This window comes from Solea solea, chromosome 1 (genome assembly GCF_958295425.1).
Source record: "Solea solea chromosome 1, fSolSol10.1, whole genome shotgun sequence".
Taxonomy (NCBI): Eukaryota; Metazoa; Chordata; class Actinopteri; order Pleuronectiformes; family Soleidae; genus Solea; species Solea solea.
The window spans coordinates 1,145,976-1,161,718 of record NC_081134.1 but is presented as its reverse complement, the minus strand read 5'-3'; the positions used below and the strand labels follow the sequence as shown (position 1 = coordinate 1,161,718).

The window sequence follows — 15,743 nt, the reverse complement described above, 5'->3', positions numbered from 1 at the left end:
ACATATGATATATATGATGTTCAATGTGTGATGGCAAATATATAAAAATGACTAATCATCAGAACTGAACAGAATGAAATGCATGAGGAAAGATATTGAAAGTATCCTGTTTCCTTTCTCGAACAGCAGGGGGCAGTGTGTACGTTCTGTTCACATGGTGGGATTTGTAAATACAGTCCGAGCAGAACCGCAGAGATGTTTCTGGAAGCAGTCGTGTTTTCTGTTTCACTTCTGTGCTTGATATTTATTACTCGGTTATATGTAGTTGTGAAGACTGGGTCGAAACATAAACCTGGATCCAAAGGTCCTGTGACGGTCCTGGTTGTTGCGGGTTCAGGTAACGTCAGTGAAACTGTCTCACGTCCATGTGTGTCGTTCTCTGTTGCCATTAAGTTTACGTGGTGCATCAGTAATATTGATATCATATCACATATGTGCTGTACGTCACGACTCCACAGGCTTCGTGTTCAATTCCAGCGTCAAATATGATCTAATATCAGCTGACTTCCGTAGCGTCCATGCTAACAGCCGCGTCACGTCACGTCACGTCACGTTCTGTACTGTACCAAAACACTGGATAGGGGTGTTTTTATTTTTGGTAGGAGACTTTTCCCGGTGCCATTCTTATTGTTACGTTTTTCACATAAACGTTTCTCTTTCTTACGTCAACAATCCTGTAATTAATGAAGCAAAGGTAGCATTCTGGAGCCACGATTGATAACTCTCGTGGGTTAAAGGCCTCTCTTCCTCTGGTAGGACTGGACCACGTAGGAGAGGCTGTGGGTGGAGGGATCAACCTCTGGCAAAACAACACTCACTCAAAATTAACAACAATAATAATAACTATAAATAAATAATATATTCATATCGAGCAAATAATAATACACATATTTTATTATTATCATCATTATTATGAATAATGATGGCAATAATAATTATGATAATGATAACAGTACAGCACTTTTCAAAATAAGGTTGCAAAGTGCTTTACAAAGTAAAAAGAAAAATACAAATATATACAGATGTGCAATAAAACAATATTCCTGAAATAATGGTATCACACAAATATAAACAAGCTTACTGTTAAACCATCATTTTTCATCATTTTTAAAGGCTTTTATAAAACAATTTATTTTGAGATCTTCAGGCAGCGAGTTCCTTAGCACTGACTGCAAAAGCCCCAAAAGCAGTAGAATGTGTTGTTGGTCATATCAATACTCTTAAAACATTTACTGTTTGTGCTTTAAAGTGTGTTTTAATAATAGACTTTTCATCCTCATTATCTTTGTGCTGTGCAGGCAAAAGTCTAATTGAAAAAATCAGGAGTATCCTGACCAAAATGATTGTGATTCACAATATTATTTGGATAATATCTGCTATGAAATCTTATTTTTCACTTTTAATAATTTAGTTTAAGTGAAAAACACACACAGTCTTCCCCTTGTGGCACTTCAAAATAAATCCTTAGGACTGTATGTTGGTGAGACAGCATTTCTAAACACTCATTTGAAGTATTATTAATTCCCCCATTCATGTTTATTCCAATGATGAGATGATGAAAATGATGACATTTCCGTCTGTGGTGTTGTGTTATTGACAGTATGTCTTGTGGATGTTGCAGGTGGCCACACTACAGAGATTCTGCGGCTGATGGAGAGCCTGTCTGCAGCTTACACACCTCGACACTATGTTATTGCTGACACCGACCGCATGAGTGAGGAGAAAATCTACGCATTTGAAAGCTCCAAAGGACAGTCCCAGTCACAGTCACAGTCCCAGTCCCAGTCACAGTCCCAGTCACAATCCCAGTCACAGTCACAGGTAAGTCATTCCAGGTCACATCAGAGTAGGATGTCAGAGTGCTGTCTTAGTTTGTTTAGGTTTAGGCCTGTCAATTACTTTTGTTCCAATTAAACATTTTCACATTACTTAATTAAAAATCCTTAAACATGTCTCACCTTTAAGGCCACGTTTGGCTATTAATATATTTGACTGTGTTTTAATATTATCTGTATACTGAAATCATTTAGAGCCAGCCTGTGTATCATTTCATTTGTCATTAAGTTCTAAATCTGATTTCTACATGAACATTATACGGAGGGATTAATAGATCCACACGTTCGTGTCAGTATGATGTCAGTCATACCTTCTGTGTCATAGAAAATAAAATGACAGCATATTTGTTCATGTGGCCTGGTGTAATAATATATTTGTTTGTATAAGATTAGTGTTTATTATATAACAGATGTTCACATTTAAAATAAAGGAAGTATGTGAAAAGTAAACAAATAAAAAAATGTAGCTTAACAAAAAGTATTGACAGGCCTTATTTTGAGGGGACTCTGTGCTGCTGCAGCCATCTCCCTGGATTCTCTCTGATTTGACATGAAATGTCGCGGGTGGTGTAGTAATGGAGCTTTGAAACATATAACCACAAATATTACATGTTGCTCAGCCGGTCATTTTACAGAAACAGTCCTGCCATGTTTACACTGTTGTTGTTTGTGTTCTTACTGCAAATAGTTGGACTATTTAAAAAAGGAGTGAAAATGGAAACCTGCTGCACTGACAGCAGAAGTAGAGCCTGAAAAGTGACTTATTACTACATACTTCAACTACTACAAACTAGTTTATGATCCTTACTGAACAAATATTTAACACAGTCTATCAGCAGATAAATGTATAATGAAGTGCGTTGTAAAAATTCACCAGCAGGTGGCGTGCAAACACTTCTTAATAGTTAGAAAAACTTCCATTGTGAGATTCAGATTCACAGCAAATGTTTCCTTTTTATACGTCTGATTTTTATTTTATTTTTTTCAAACTGGTGGCTTTAGTGAATCCTTAAGTTTACTTACTTCCTTTAGAAAAAAAACCCACACACACACACACACTCCAAATGCACACAACAGGCACATAGTGAATGGGTACTGCACTCGTTTTAAAGAAAATCAATTCCTGCATCCACCCCTCAATCAGATCTGCTCCAAATGTTAATAGTTTTTTCTTGTCCCATACCTCACTAAGTAATTCTAGTAATTTCTGCAGAATCCTGCCTAAACACAGACAGACAGACAGACATAGTTTTTTTCTTTGACATAGTACATTTGTTGAAAGGTTTACAGTACAGATACAGGAGAGGCAGCAAAGGCTAAAGCAGTGTCTATGAATGTTTCCAGAGAGACACTGGAGTCATTGGTCTGGAAGCAGAAATCTCAGATAATTGACACATATTAACATGGCTACATACCATGGAATATAAACTAGGGATGTACTAGTTATATACTAGTTAAATACATGAGTATTTCATTATTTGCATGATAATAAAAAGTTGATCAGTTACCATGACTTTTCAAAACATATTAAAAATTCATTCAAATTCTATTTTATCAATGCTTACATGAATATAACAACTTCTAGTCCAGTGACTACCTGATTTGTGGTGCATCTGTCATCACAAGGTGGTAGCAGCAGCAGCAGCAGCGGCATCAAGCATTTAGTGACAGGACGTCATGTGTGTTTGCTGAAGGGATGAAATTTAAGAGATGTCTTGAATGCATCTCGAAGCTGCTCCTCTGAGCTCAACATGATGTGAGTTCCAAAGTACTGGAGTTTAGAATATCCGAATATTTGACGAATAATACAACTGAATATCCGTATAGTATTTTTGCTAGAAATATGCCACTCTTGTACTGATAACACAACATGATTTTGTTAGCAGTGGACTGAACCGTTGTTGTTGTTGTTGTTGTGTGGCAGTGTAGTTAAAAGTTTAGAGTCATTCGATCGATACCATAAATATTAGTGTATGTGTTGTTTTTAGTCTTGAATTCCAGACTTTGTCTGGAGATCTAGTTCTGGACATTCTCCACAGTTTTTCCTTCACATGTGATGAACGCTGCAGAAGATTGTCTGAGTCAGCAAAAACATCCAGACAAAGAGTGACGCCGTCTGGGTCCAGCAGGAAGTAGGCCCACTCGCCTGCTGGGAATGATCCAAAAACCTTTTTCTCTCTGCTGCGTTCCCATCTGAGCTTACTCTGACTTTATCTAGAAATTTGATGGAAGGAGAATTTCTGGAAAATGACCAGAGCATCTTTTGCAGACATTTGCATCCTCGCCCGCAGCCTCTTTGGACAATCTTCAGAGAGCGTCCAGACTTTAGTGCATGTCTGAAAGCAGCTTGTGTAATACTGTTTGTCAGTGTTGTATTCCGTGCGGACACGTCTCTGAGCAGCTGAGATATACACATGTTCTCGTTCCCCAGTTCACCATCTGTCGGATCCCACGGAGTCGGGAGGTGCATCAGTCCTGGAGTTCGTCCGTGGTCAGTACGCTGAAGGCCCTGCAGCACTCGCTCCCTCTGGTGTTCACACTCAGACCCGACATGGTGAGTGGACACAAACACACGTCAGACATTCTGAGATTTTTCTGAGAATTCATGCTGTTTTAAATTTTTTTCTTTCATTCTTTCTTTCTTTCATTCATTCATTCATTTTTTTTTTTACATGTGGCCCTAATACTCTTCCATAAAAGAGTGAGTGATCCACTGTGAAAGATTGGAAAAAGAAATAGCTTTCATTACAGCTACTCCAACAAAGCACAGAAAATAACAGAAATTCACTACCTATAAAAACTAAGTGTACTAGTTTTTATAGGTATAGAGAAGAGTATAGAGAAAAATATTAATTATATACAATAAAAGTACTTAAATCTATGACATCATGTCACGAGCGTAGCCATGTGCTGTGAACGTTTGTAACATTCACATATTTACAACTCGACACAGCGCTTGGTTTTGTTGTGTTTTTAAATCAGATTTGAAAGGTTGACCAAAGTAAAAGACAGAGTAATAATCACTGACCACTAACATTGTTGGTTTTTACTCATTACTCCACATCAAACTTGCAGATTCAGGTGTAAATATCACCTCACGCCAAGTCTCACGTGTGATATATAAACCAATCCTTTTTTTAGTGGGTAAGAAAATCCAAGGTATTCCTGCAAAAGTGTGAAAGAGACTTATCTACCCTGCACTCACAGCTATATGCAGATTACACACAAACACAAAGAAATTCTTCCTCATCAAAACACACAATGCTGACATTTAACTTGTGTTTCATAAGAAGGTCATGCTCATTGAATTACACAGCATGCGTCTCAATAACACATGGGTTTCTGAAAGATATTCCAATTCACAGAAAAGCAAATTAGATTTCTAATTCTGAAGCAGAACATTGAATCATTGCAGAATCACATTGTTTCTGTTCAGACAGACTAAGACCCCGTCAACATTGCATGACTTTGATGGTGCTGTTTACATAGATTTCTTTTTAGTTGTTGTCACAGACCGAGCTCACTGAATCACAAAATACAAGTGTCACGTCAATTCAGGAATCAGTGCATGTATGATTTTATTTATTATTAAAACTAATGTACATCTGGTTTTTAGATTTCCGAGTCCTCTGTAAATGTGATGACTCATCTATGAAGACTAGACCATAGTCTGACATTAAAGGGATAGTTCATACATTTCATGAGGCACATCGTCTGCTTGTCTAATAAAATCTATACCAGTTAAGGTGAATGATATCTTAAGAATATGTTCATCTCATTTTTATTGAATAATTTTATTCTTTGTTTTAAAATCTTTTAATGGATTAGCACCACCGTACATGGCTACAATCTACAATCTGTATTTTTTAAGTTTTTGTGACTTCAGTTCAGTCCAAATTAAGTGTTTTAAAAACTAAAGTCCCAAAATATCACATTTGAACCGACTAATGGAGGTTGCAGTGGATCAACAGCTTGTGTGCACCATTGACGTAAAGGTGTTGTTTATCTCTATAGACTTTGGAATGGAGGATGATCCGTTTTCTAAGTGACACAAACTTCATTTTTGAGTTGGAAAGTGTGTCTAAGACTGGTGAACAGTTTCTTACGATATCAGGGATTTTGTTTTTGGTAGTTTTGTCTGAATGTGTTCAGTGTACCTCACACGCCTACACTTCCAAACAAAACTTAAATATCCCTTCAGTGTTCAGAGTATTTATTACAGCGGTTCTTGTAAATGGGTCAAGGCTATTGTAGACAAAAGCATGTGAGTTACCTCAGACTACAGTGATATAGACAGTAGATAATATGGAGGATGTGTCCTCATGTGGCCAAATCAATGGAGCCTCACACACTCTGACTGTGAGAATGAAAGCGTACACCAGCTGTCGTGGATAATAGAGACACAGAGTGACACGTTTACAGGCAGGTGTTTGTGTGAGGCAGCTGTGTAAACCAGGTCACACATCAAACACAGGCTTCATCAGTCGTCTCTCCCTCTCTCTCTGTAGTTCACACACCGGTCACACTCATCATCAGTGTGCTGACTGTGGCTCAGGAGGAAGATGAGACTCAACACAGAGATCTTCCTCTCTCTGCTTTCACTGAAATCCCCTCTCTTCTGTCCAGTGTTACCACAACAGTGACGTGATCACGGCATACATGCCACCAGCTGCCTTTATCAGTCCACCACATGATTGTGAGCAGACTCATGATGTTGACTAATGATGGCTGATGTTCTTATTCCAGCAGTGAGATTTAAAATCCCACAACACTCTGTGTAAATGTAATGTAACATTGCATACATACTGTAGATAGATAGATAGATAGATAGATAGATAGATAGAGAGCTTTTTGGTTAGCTCTCTTTGCTGAGATTGTGCAAACACTCTAGATTAGTGAGAGCTGACAGAATTTAGATGAGGCACATTTGAGCTAAATCATTTTATTGACCTCAGTTCCCGTCAAGTATTTATATCGTCACCCATTCACTCCCACTCCGTGGGGTGAAGTAATTATTAAAACACCATGTTAGGTGTTTAAATAAGTCCTTTAAAGCTGCTATTGTCACAGGTGAAGTGTTTACATCGCAAATCTAGTCGTGTTAACTATGGTGTAAGAAATGATGTCACTGTAATAAAGCTGCTGATTATAGGATTATATGTGAGTATAAATCCAGTGCCTGGAAGTGTGTGTGCGTGTGTGTGTGTGTGTTGGAAAATGAGATCTCCAGAGTTCCATTCACTGCTGCCAGAGAGAACTTATGGTCAAGTGGTAAAATCTGCTGTTGTTCAAATATGAATGACTTTCATTTGCTGCACATGCAGAAAATAAACACATCTCTAAACTGACCACCAATTGTCTCTGACAACCAAGAGCAAGGTGTTTAATCCTGTCTGAACTGCGTCATCTTTGCGTGCCAAAAAAACTGTTTTATGTCAGAAAGATGCAGACATGTGCTGAGAGAGAGAGAGGGAGGGAGAGACGGAGGGAGAGAGAGAGAGGGAGAGACGGAGAGAGACAGAGAGGGAGAGACAGAGAGAGAGAGACATGGAGAGAGAGAGAGAATGTGCAGTGGAGTTGTGTGATGACTTCTCCAGACTTCAGAGCTGCACTGTCTGGTTTCCTGTAAGTCTCTCAGCCTCCCCCCTTCAGCCCAGAGGCCACTTTATTCATCTTAGGCTCCTCCCCCATCCATGTGCCTCCTACACACACTTGAAACCCAGGTTTAAAAGGAATTTTTGCTGCCGTCTTCTTTGTCTGCATCGTTTTCACACGCAAACAACGATGTGATGTGCTTTCATCTTCCAACACTTACGCTGCATTCCATTTGTAGTCAGAACTGAAATGGAATGCATTTCAGGGGGCGTTCCTGAAGAGGGAACGCCCCCTGACCTTGGATTTTTAACTCGGAAAGTCTGAGCAACCTCACATACCATTCAAACAAGGCTACTTTTAGCATTAAATGTGGAAAAGTGTTTTTTCAGTCCTGGAAATGATGACGTCACAAACAGAATGATTAAGTTTAAGTGATTTATTTGTTATATGGAGCGATTAAGAAGCTGTTTTAATTCTTTAAAAAAACTCAAACTGATTATCTAAATGATTGACAATTAATTTAGTAATTGATTAATAATGGAGTAATTGTTTCAGCGTGATGGAGGGTGATGGAGGGTGATGGAGGGTGATGGAGGCTGATCTTGTATTGATGATGAGAGAGTCTTCACCAGCACATCCCAAAGATTCTCAGTGGGGTTCAGGTCTGGACTCTGTGGTGGTCTCACGCTCCCTGAACTGCTCTTTCACAATTTGAGCCTGATGAATCCTGGCATTGTCATCTTGGAATATGCCGGTGCCGTCAGGGAAGAATAAATCCATTGATGGAATAATCTGGTCATTCAGTATATTGAGGTGGTCAGCTGACCTCAGAATGTTGCTGATCCTAGACCCGACCAACTGCAGCAACCCCAGATCATAGCTCCACCCCCACAGGCGTGTACAGCAGGCACTAGGCATGATGGGTGCATCGCTTCATCAGTTAAATCCAGGTGGTGACTGGTATGGTTTTAAATGAGTCACAGCTCAATCTGGACTTAATCTGGTGCTGGTTCAACCAAAGAGCACGAGTCACAGCTCTTTTCCCTGCTGTAGACTAGTTTACTGTATTTGAGGATTTTCAAAGGTCTTAAGAGGTAAAAACACAGTGAAATCAGAAAGTATTCAAAACCCTTCACATTGTTCATGTTGTAGTCTTATGCTTAGATTTTTTATATATTTTAAAACAATGACATTGTAAGTATTCTAATCCTTTGCTTTGATGCTTGAAAATGAGCTAATTCTTTTCTTCATTGTTGAGATGTTTGTTCATCTTGACCAGAGTCCCATGAAGCTCAGTGTTGAGTCCTGCTGTAGTTTAACACCTTTCCTTTCCAGCTTTTTGGAGGGGAACATTGTTGCTCTCATGAATGTCACTGTTATTACAAGAATATTGTTTTTACTGTTTGTTTGGTCTCTGGGAAATGACCCAACCTGAGTTAGTGTTACCTAGAGAACTGTTAACGTGGTTACAGTGTGTCTCTCCTCAGTTACAAACAAAATGTAACCAAACTCTAAATCCAAACACAACTAGAATCATTTAACAAGTTAATAAAAAGAAATCATTAACACAGCCGTCAGGAAATGTTCACTAACACACAGCACATGTTCTTTTACTTGTTTTCATACATCCAAGGGAACATGTAATCACTTGCTCTTTCATTATTTTGCTCTAACTTCTCCTTCTCCCCGCAGAAACATCACGGTTTATCTAACATGTTTGCACGCTTGTGTAGCATGAGGCCACACTTGTGTACAAAGGTCAAAGCTAAAAGTCATTTTCTATCAACAACAGTTTACTCACTGTGTGTCTCCAGCTGTAACCTTCATGATAACAAACAGTCAGCGTCTCAGATTGTCTCTGTCTGTGGGACTGAGCTGATGTAGGAGACAGTTGAACACAGTTGGAGACAGTGATGGTCCCTCCCTGCACACAGCCTGTCCCTCCATCACTGCAGCTCTTCATAGTTCCAATAAATCTACTAATAAATGTTCGACGGACCACTTGTTTCAAATCAGGTGAAATTCAGCAACATCCTCTGCTCTGGGAGCTGGGGGCGTGTCCACTGGAGGAGCCAAGCACACATTTACACAGAATATTAGCAGAAATGCTTGCTTTGGTCCCCACTTAAGCATGTATGTGAGTCTTTGTCCACTGAAGAACAGGACGTCACTGTTCTTCAGTGTTTCTATCGAATATTAACTTAAACACAACTGTTGTTTAACAAACAAGTAGAGAAGCAACAATCTGGCCGCAGTTTAACGACATAATAATCAGTCCTGTTGTCTCCGCCTCTTCCTCTCTATCAGTGCAGCCTCGCACACGTTTTCAAGACAAAGACACAACTACTGATCATTTGCATTGAGGCCTATGGCTCCAGTGTCAGTGAGCCATCATTTATGACACGCCTAAAACCTCCTGAAACTCTTTTTATTCTTGACTTTTTTACATGTTCTCTGCTCCTGTGTCAGCTCCAAACACAGAACTTCTCCATGGATTTTGGTTTGGGAGAGCAAGCACTTCAGTTTCTACTCAAAATTGTTGTGTAATAGCAAGAACCAATACATATTCCATTAGGTAAGGCTTTTGTTAAAAGTCTAAAATCTATTTTTCCTTGAGTCCAGCCCTGTTTTCACTCTGTGCAGTTATTTTATGTCAGTACTTCAAACTGTAATAAACCTGATAAACTATCACTTACTTGTACTGAAATGAAAGCCATTGATGTGACAAAGGCAAACATGTTTCTGTGTCGTGCTGCAGACGCTGCTTCAGTGCGTGTCACTTCCTGTATATACGCTCATCTCTCCCTCGCTCTGTTGTTTCAGGTGCTGTGTAACGGCCCGGGGACGTGTGTTCCCCTGTGTGCAGCAGGACTCCTGCTTGGAATTCTGGGAATAAAGAGAGTGCTTATTGTTTATGTTGAAAGTATTTGCCGGGTGCATTCACTGTCTCTGACGGGGAGGATCCTCTACCCTCTATCAGACTATTTCTTTGTGCAGTGGTCGTCTCTGAGGGACAGATACCCCAAATCCATTTTCCTCGGAAGAATAGTGTGAAAATAACATGAATAAATACAATTTTGTTTTCTCTACCTGGCGTGTCATTTAATACAAGGTGCTGAGTCTAACACCTACAAAGTACTCTGTACTTATTTTTAATTATTTAAACACATTTCAGTTTGGAGTTGTTTGTTTAAATGAATCTGCAGAATAACAGACACAGATAAGCAAACGAAAAAGAATGAAAGGAAATGTTTCTAGATTATTATATTCTCTTGTTCCAAAACTTTTTCAATCTTAAAGGTCTTAATATCTTATAATTTGTGTGTGGATGTTTTTGCTACTTATACTTTTATATATACATATATATATATACACATATATATATATATATATATATATATATATATATATATATATATATATATATATATATACATATACATATACATATATATATATATATATATATATATATATATACATATATATATATATACATAGATATTCTAGTTCTTTGTAGTTTTGTAGTTTCTGTTCAAATGCACTGCAAGTTTTAACCCAATCTTTGGATAAAGTGGCACAAATTCTGTTCTGGATTATGGCCCGCGATCCTAAAGCAAAGGAAATGAGTATATTTGACCAAACTGCAGATCATCACCACTGTAGGGCCTTTAGAATCCCTCCAAACGTCACTGTTTTCCTGTAGATTATACTACAACGTCTCTCTAGAATAAAAAAATGCTCTAGATTTCACTTTACACTCATTTTAGTGACACAGAACTTCATTATGGTGACGAACTTGAACATTTGCTTTAAAGCTGTTCCGTTGTGTTGGTGGTCCTCACACAGCAGGAGGTGTTCAGATGAAAACCAGCTTGTAGCCGATTGTTTAATTTACTTGAGTCACATTAACACTAACAATCACGTGGTGACAGCGTCCTCGGCTCCACAGCACAGATTACAGGTTTGACTGTTTTTCTCCTTGAATCAGATCCAGTGATTTTGATCAGAATTGTACTGATGACATGGATGTAAATGACACAGCTGACAGACATTTACTGCTGTGTTTAACATGTTACTTTACACACAGAGCACAAGAGGAACATGCTGCTCCGTCCAGAGCCAGTTGAGCCTAATCCTCTATTCTCTCTGCTCAGTCATGTGGCCTCTTCACTGACAGCAGCGACTGTGTTGGCAACTTCCTCTTTGTTATCGTCCTCATTAACAGCATTCTGCAGTAGGGTGTGTTTTGGCCCTTGCAGGAGGGTAGCTAGGGGTGACCCCTGGCAGCCCCCACCCTCCGATGCAGGATGAGGTGACTTTATGTCACTGCCAAACAACCTTTACAGCTGCAAACTTCAGTTTGTGTCATTTTGTAACTTCATACTGAAAATCAATGACTTTTGACTCAATCAATGACTATTTTGTTACTTCTGTGTTAGAAATCCTTCATTCAGATTTACCACAGTGACAGCAGCAGACGTGCGGTGAACTAAAACAATGTAACTGTAACTGTAACACAGTTACAGTTACGATGCACCCTCCAAAACAAGGACACGGTTCAGTTTTTCTCCGGCTGAATTGATGGATATGTTGCTGGGATGAGGGACGTCGTCCTACTGCCGTCGTCTCACCGCTCTCTTCAGAACATCTGGGACTGCAGAGGGACCTCGCCCACTTCAGAGATTTACATTTTCCACAAAACAAAAGATTTTGACAATATTAAAGTGAAAGTTCACGTTGCCTGAGGTGCTGGAAGTGAACAAGCCGCCATTGCTGCGGTGGCGTCTCCCTCCAGTATACGTGCGGTTGAATGGGAGCTGTCATAACAAGTGTGCATCTCTACTTTTACCTGTGCTTTTTATGCAGCGTTAATTTTGACAACGATGTCTAGGAAGTCGGGAAGAACCTGCGAAATTGTCGGCTGCTCCAACAGTCGTGGGAAACTTCAAATTTGGATATAAACTTGACCTTTGCATGTCTTGAAAACATGGCTGCCAGCAGGGACACAAGCAAGAACTGATTTGAGCCACTTAACAAAATCTAACCCAACTAAATCTACACTGTTCATATTGAAGCATCGCATTCACTTGAAAAAAGTGTATTGTTCAATTCAATTCAGATCATTTTTCCTGATTGATTTTGATTCTTTGTACTGAAAGTAACTGTAACTGTAACTGTGTTACAGTTACAGTTACAGTTACTTTCTCCATGGAGAGAGTCTGTGTTTTAGTTCACTGCACGTCTGCTGCTGTCACTGTGATAAATCTGAATGAAGGATTTCTAACACAGAAGTAACAAAATAGTCATTGATTTTCAGTATGAAGTTACAAAATGACACAAACTGAAGTTTGCAGCTGTAAAGGTTGTTTGACAGTGACATAAAGTTATTTTATTTTATTATTTTCCACATATGCGTGTACACACAGAATTGGCACATTTGTCTGTACATATAAATAAAGCCTCACCTGTGTCACACGTCCACCACGTTTACCTGAGAACGTTAACAATCATCTCTGTACGTTGTTCACAAATGTGATGTAAAATTGTCTTTATCTTAAGTCATTTATTTAAAAAACCTCTTTTATGACTGGCTGCGTGAGACCATAAGAAAGGGTTTAGTTTTAAATGTCGTGTTTTAGTCAGGGAAGCATTGTCAGCGCTCTATTTTGCTTTCTTTGTGCTGAGTTTCCTGTTCCTGGAGGGAGAAGTGGACAGGAAGAAACGCTGAAACAACTTGTTGAACCAGACCAAAGATGAGGCCGAAGGAAGAGCTTTAGTCTGACATCTGGGGCTATTTATAGACTCGCTGGACCTCTGAGTATCCATGGAAGAGAAACACACCTGCGGCTGCAGTACATGATCACAGAAGACCACTCAGTGCCACACACACACACACACACACACAGTCTTCAGAGAACATTACATTTACTCTGAGATTTACTCTAACCCTTAATCTAACCCTAATCTAACCTTAATCTAACCCTGACCCTCATCCTAACCATACAACATGCCTTTACCTTAAAATGTAACGTCATGGAGACTTGTGTGTGTCCTCATATGGAAGACAAGTCCCCATAATGACACACACACACACACACACACCTCAGTTTATTCAACACTCGATACATTACTAACTCTGAAAAGTAAGTCATGTGATGATGGCTCACAGTATAACAGACAAAAGGAAAGACTATACATAATATGTCCCCCCTTTAACAAAAATAAATAAATAAAAAGTCTATGGTATGTTAACACTGTAAAACAACAGGATTTATCACTAAGTGAAGGTTACATAGACACTCCGACACACATGGACGTGATCAGTAAAGGTTGCTCAGTTGTACGTACTGTACCTTTAGCTTGTGTGTGAGGCTTGTTCTGGGTGCAGTGAACACACACAGCACAATCATGTGTCAGTGGCTCATACAACCACACACACAAAAGTCTAAACTATCCCTTTAAAACTACAAACAAGCAGCGGAACACTTGGCTTCCTCGGTTTTCCCATAAATGTTCAAAGAGTTGAGGTCAGGTGAGAGCAGGAAAGTTCAGGACTTTTTAGGATCTTCTTACAAAGCTTCAAAATATTTGGGGTCATTGCCCTGATTCACGATGAAGCCGTTTCCTCAGATGCAAACCAGAGGGCACACATGTCTCTGCAGAGTGATGTAAAGTCTCTTCACTCAGTTTCATGCTTTGATGACGTTTTGTTTGTCCGATTATTCTCTGGAACGTGAATCAAACTCATGGTGAATTCCTGTTATCGGGATCATCATGAACGCGGAAATATTCCTAACATTTTATGTGCATGCTGTTTAGTTGCATGCACATAAAATGTGGTCCTAGTGACACAAGAGGGAGCCTTTCCCGTCATTCCAGGGTCCCATTATCTATCATGATTTATAGATTTGATTATTATTTTTAACAGTGTCATGAATCACATTTATTTTGGTGAAAATAATCAGGACATAAAACTGTCATATCATCCCATAGCTACTGGCAATACTTGTGTTTTTGTGTGAAAATGTTGTTAAAATGTGCAATTAATTTAAAATGGCCAGGGTTTATTTTTGTTTGTCTTAGTGTATAATCTCTTTAAAACAACTATTTGTTTTTAATAACCTGATGCTGCATTCACACCAAACGTCATCAGCTGTCGTCGACTTCTTCCCCGACAGTGAGCCAGTGTTGAGTTAGTTTAAGTTTAGGGTTAGTTTGGGTGGTTGGTGCAGGATCACATGTTACAGTGTAATGTGTGAACAGTTGAAGTAGTTAAACGTTGCATTAAATATTCTTTATTTAAAGGAAAGAAACATGTCTTTGTGGCCCTTCATGTAAATTGTGTTCCTTTAGATAAAAGGCAGCATGGACACTTTGATATCTTTGATGACTATGATAGACAGATGTGTACTGAAAATAATATAATATATTATATTTATATATTATATCATATAATATATGTTTTAAGAAGCTGTTCACAAATTACAGTGAAACAAGCGAACTAAAAGAAGAACAACATCCTTTGTGGCGTGTCAAGGCCACTGTGGCTCCCTGACCCTCTTGGTGACGAGTGAGCCCAACCTACGGCCTCTTTCACGCTAGAATTAGCAAGTATCAGAACCCAGGTGAACTTGGTTGTCAGGGGTTTTGTATCCTTTTTTATTTTGATCTCTCATTCAACCACAAAATGGTGAGTGGATGATTTTAAATCATCCGTCCAAAAGATGTTCTTGCTTTTCCATTAGGGATGAAATTAGCCGATACTGAAACGTGACGTCAACAGACTGCCGGCCACTGATTGGTCAGAGAGTGTCGTCACTGGAAGAGTAATGAGCGCGACGTCCGGCACATGAGTCAAAGAGAACAACATCCAACTGCAGATCAGTTTAAAAAAAACCTGAATATATAAAATACTGAAAACATGTTTTAATCGCAAACATTCAGCAAGGAGATTTCTAACATTTTAGATGTTGGCGAGGACAGAGGACAGAGGACAGAGGACACCCAGCTGAACCCGTTGAGCTGTATTTCACTTCAGTGACTGTGTGAGACGGAGTCTGTAAGGTTTTTTTTTAATGAACTGATTCTAATGATTCTGAAAACAACTGCTTTTCCCATCACTACACGTTTGTGTAGAGTGTGTTTGTTGTATAAAGTGACGTCATGGCAGTTTCTCACAGTCGTGCCCTGACGCCCACGTTGAGGAGGTACTGAAGTAATGGACTGAAGTAATGGAAAACTAGAGTCTAGTAGAGTCCAGTAGTTCTACAAGTGTATATCTTTAGTGTCATTGAAGTACAAAAAGGAAGC

The 15,743-nt window shown here is 39.1% G+C and overlaps 1 protein-coding gene across 1 annotated transcript; it reads left to right on the top strand.

Annotated features, from left to right (window-relative positions):
* Positions 1-21: 21 nt before the first annotated feature.
* Positions 22-10,519, top strand: alg14 (ALG14 UDP-N-acetylglucosaminyltransferase subunit). The gene is made up of 4 exons (XM_058650598.1): positions 22-337; positions 1,622-1,821; positions 4,267-4,389; positions 10,254-10,519. Exons 1-4 carry the CDS (start codon positions 196-198, stop codon positions 10,482-10,484), a joined length of 696 nt encoding a protein of 231 aa, XP_058506581.1. The 5' UTR covers positions 22-195; the 3' UTR covers positions 10,485-10,519.
* Positions 10,520-15,743: the final 5,224 nt, after the last annotated feature.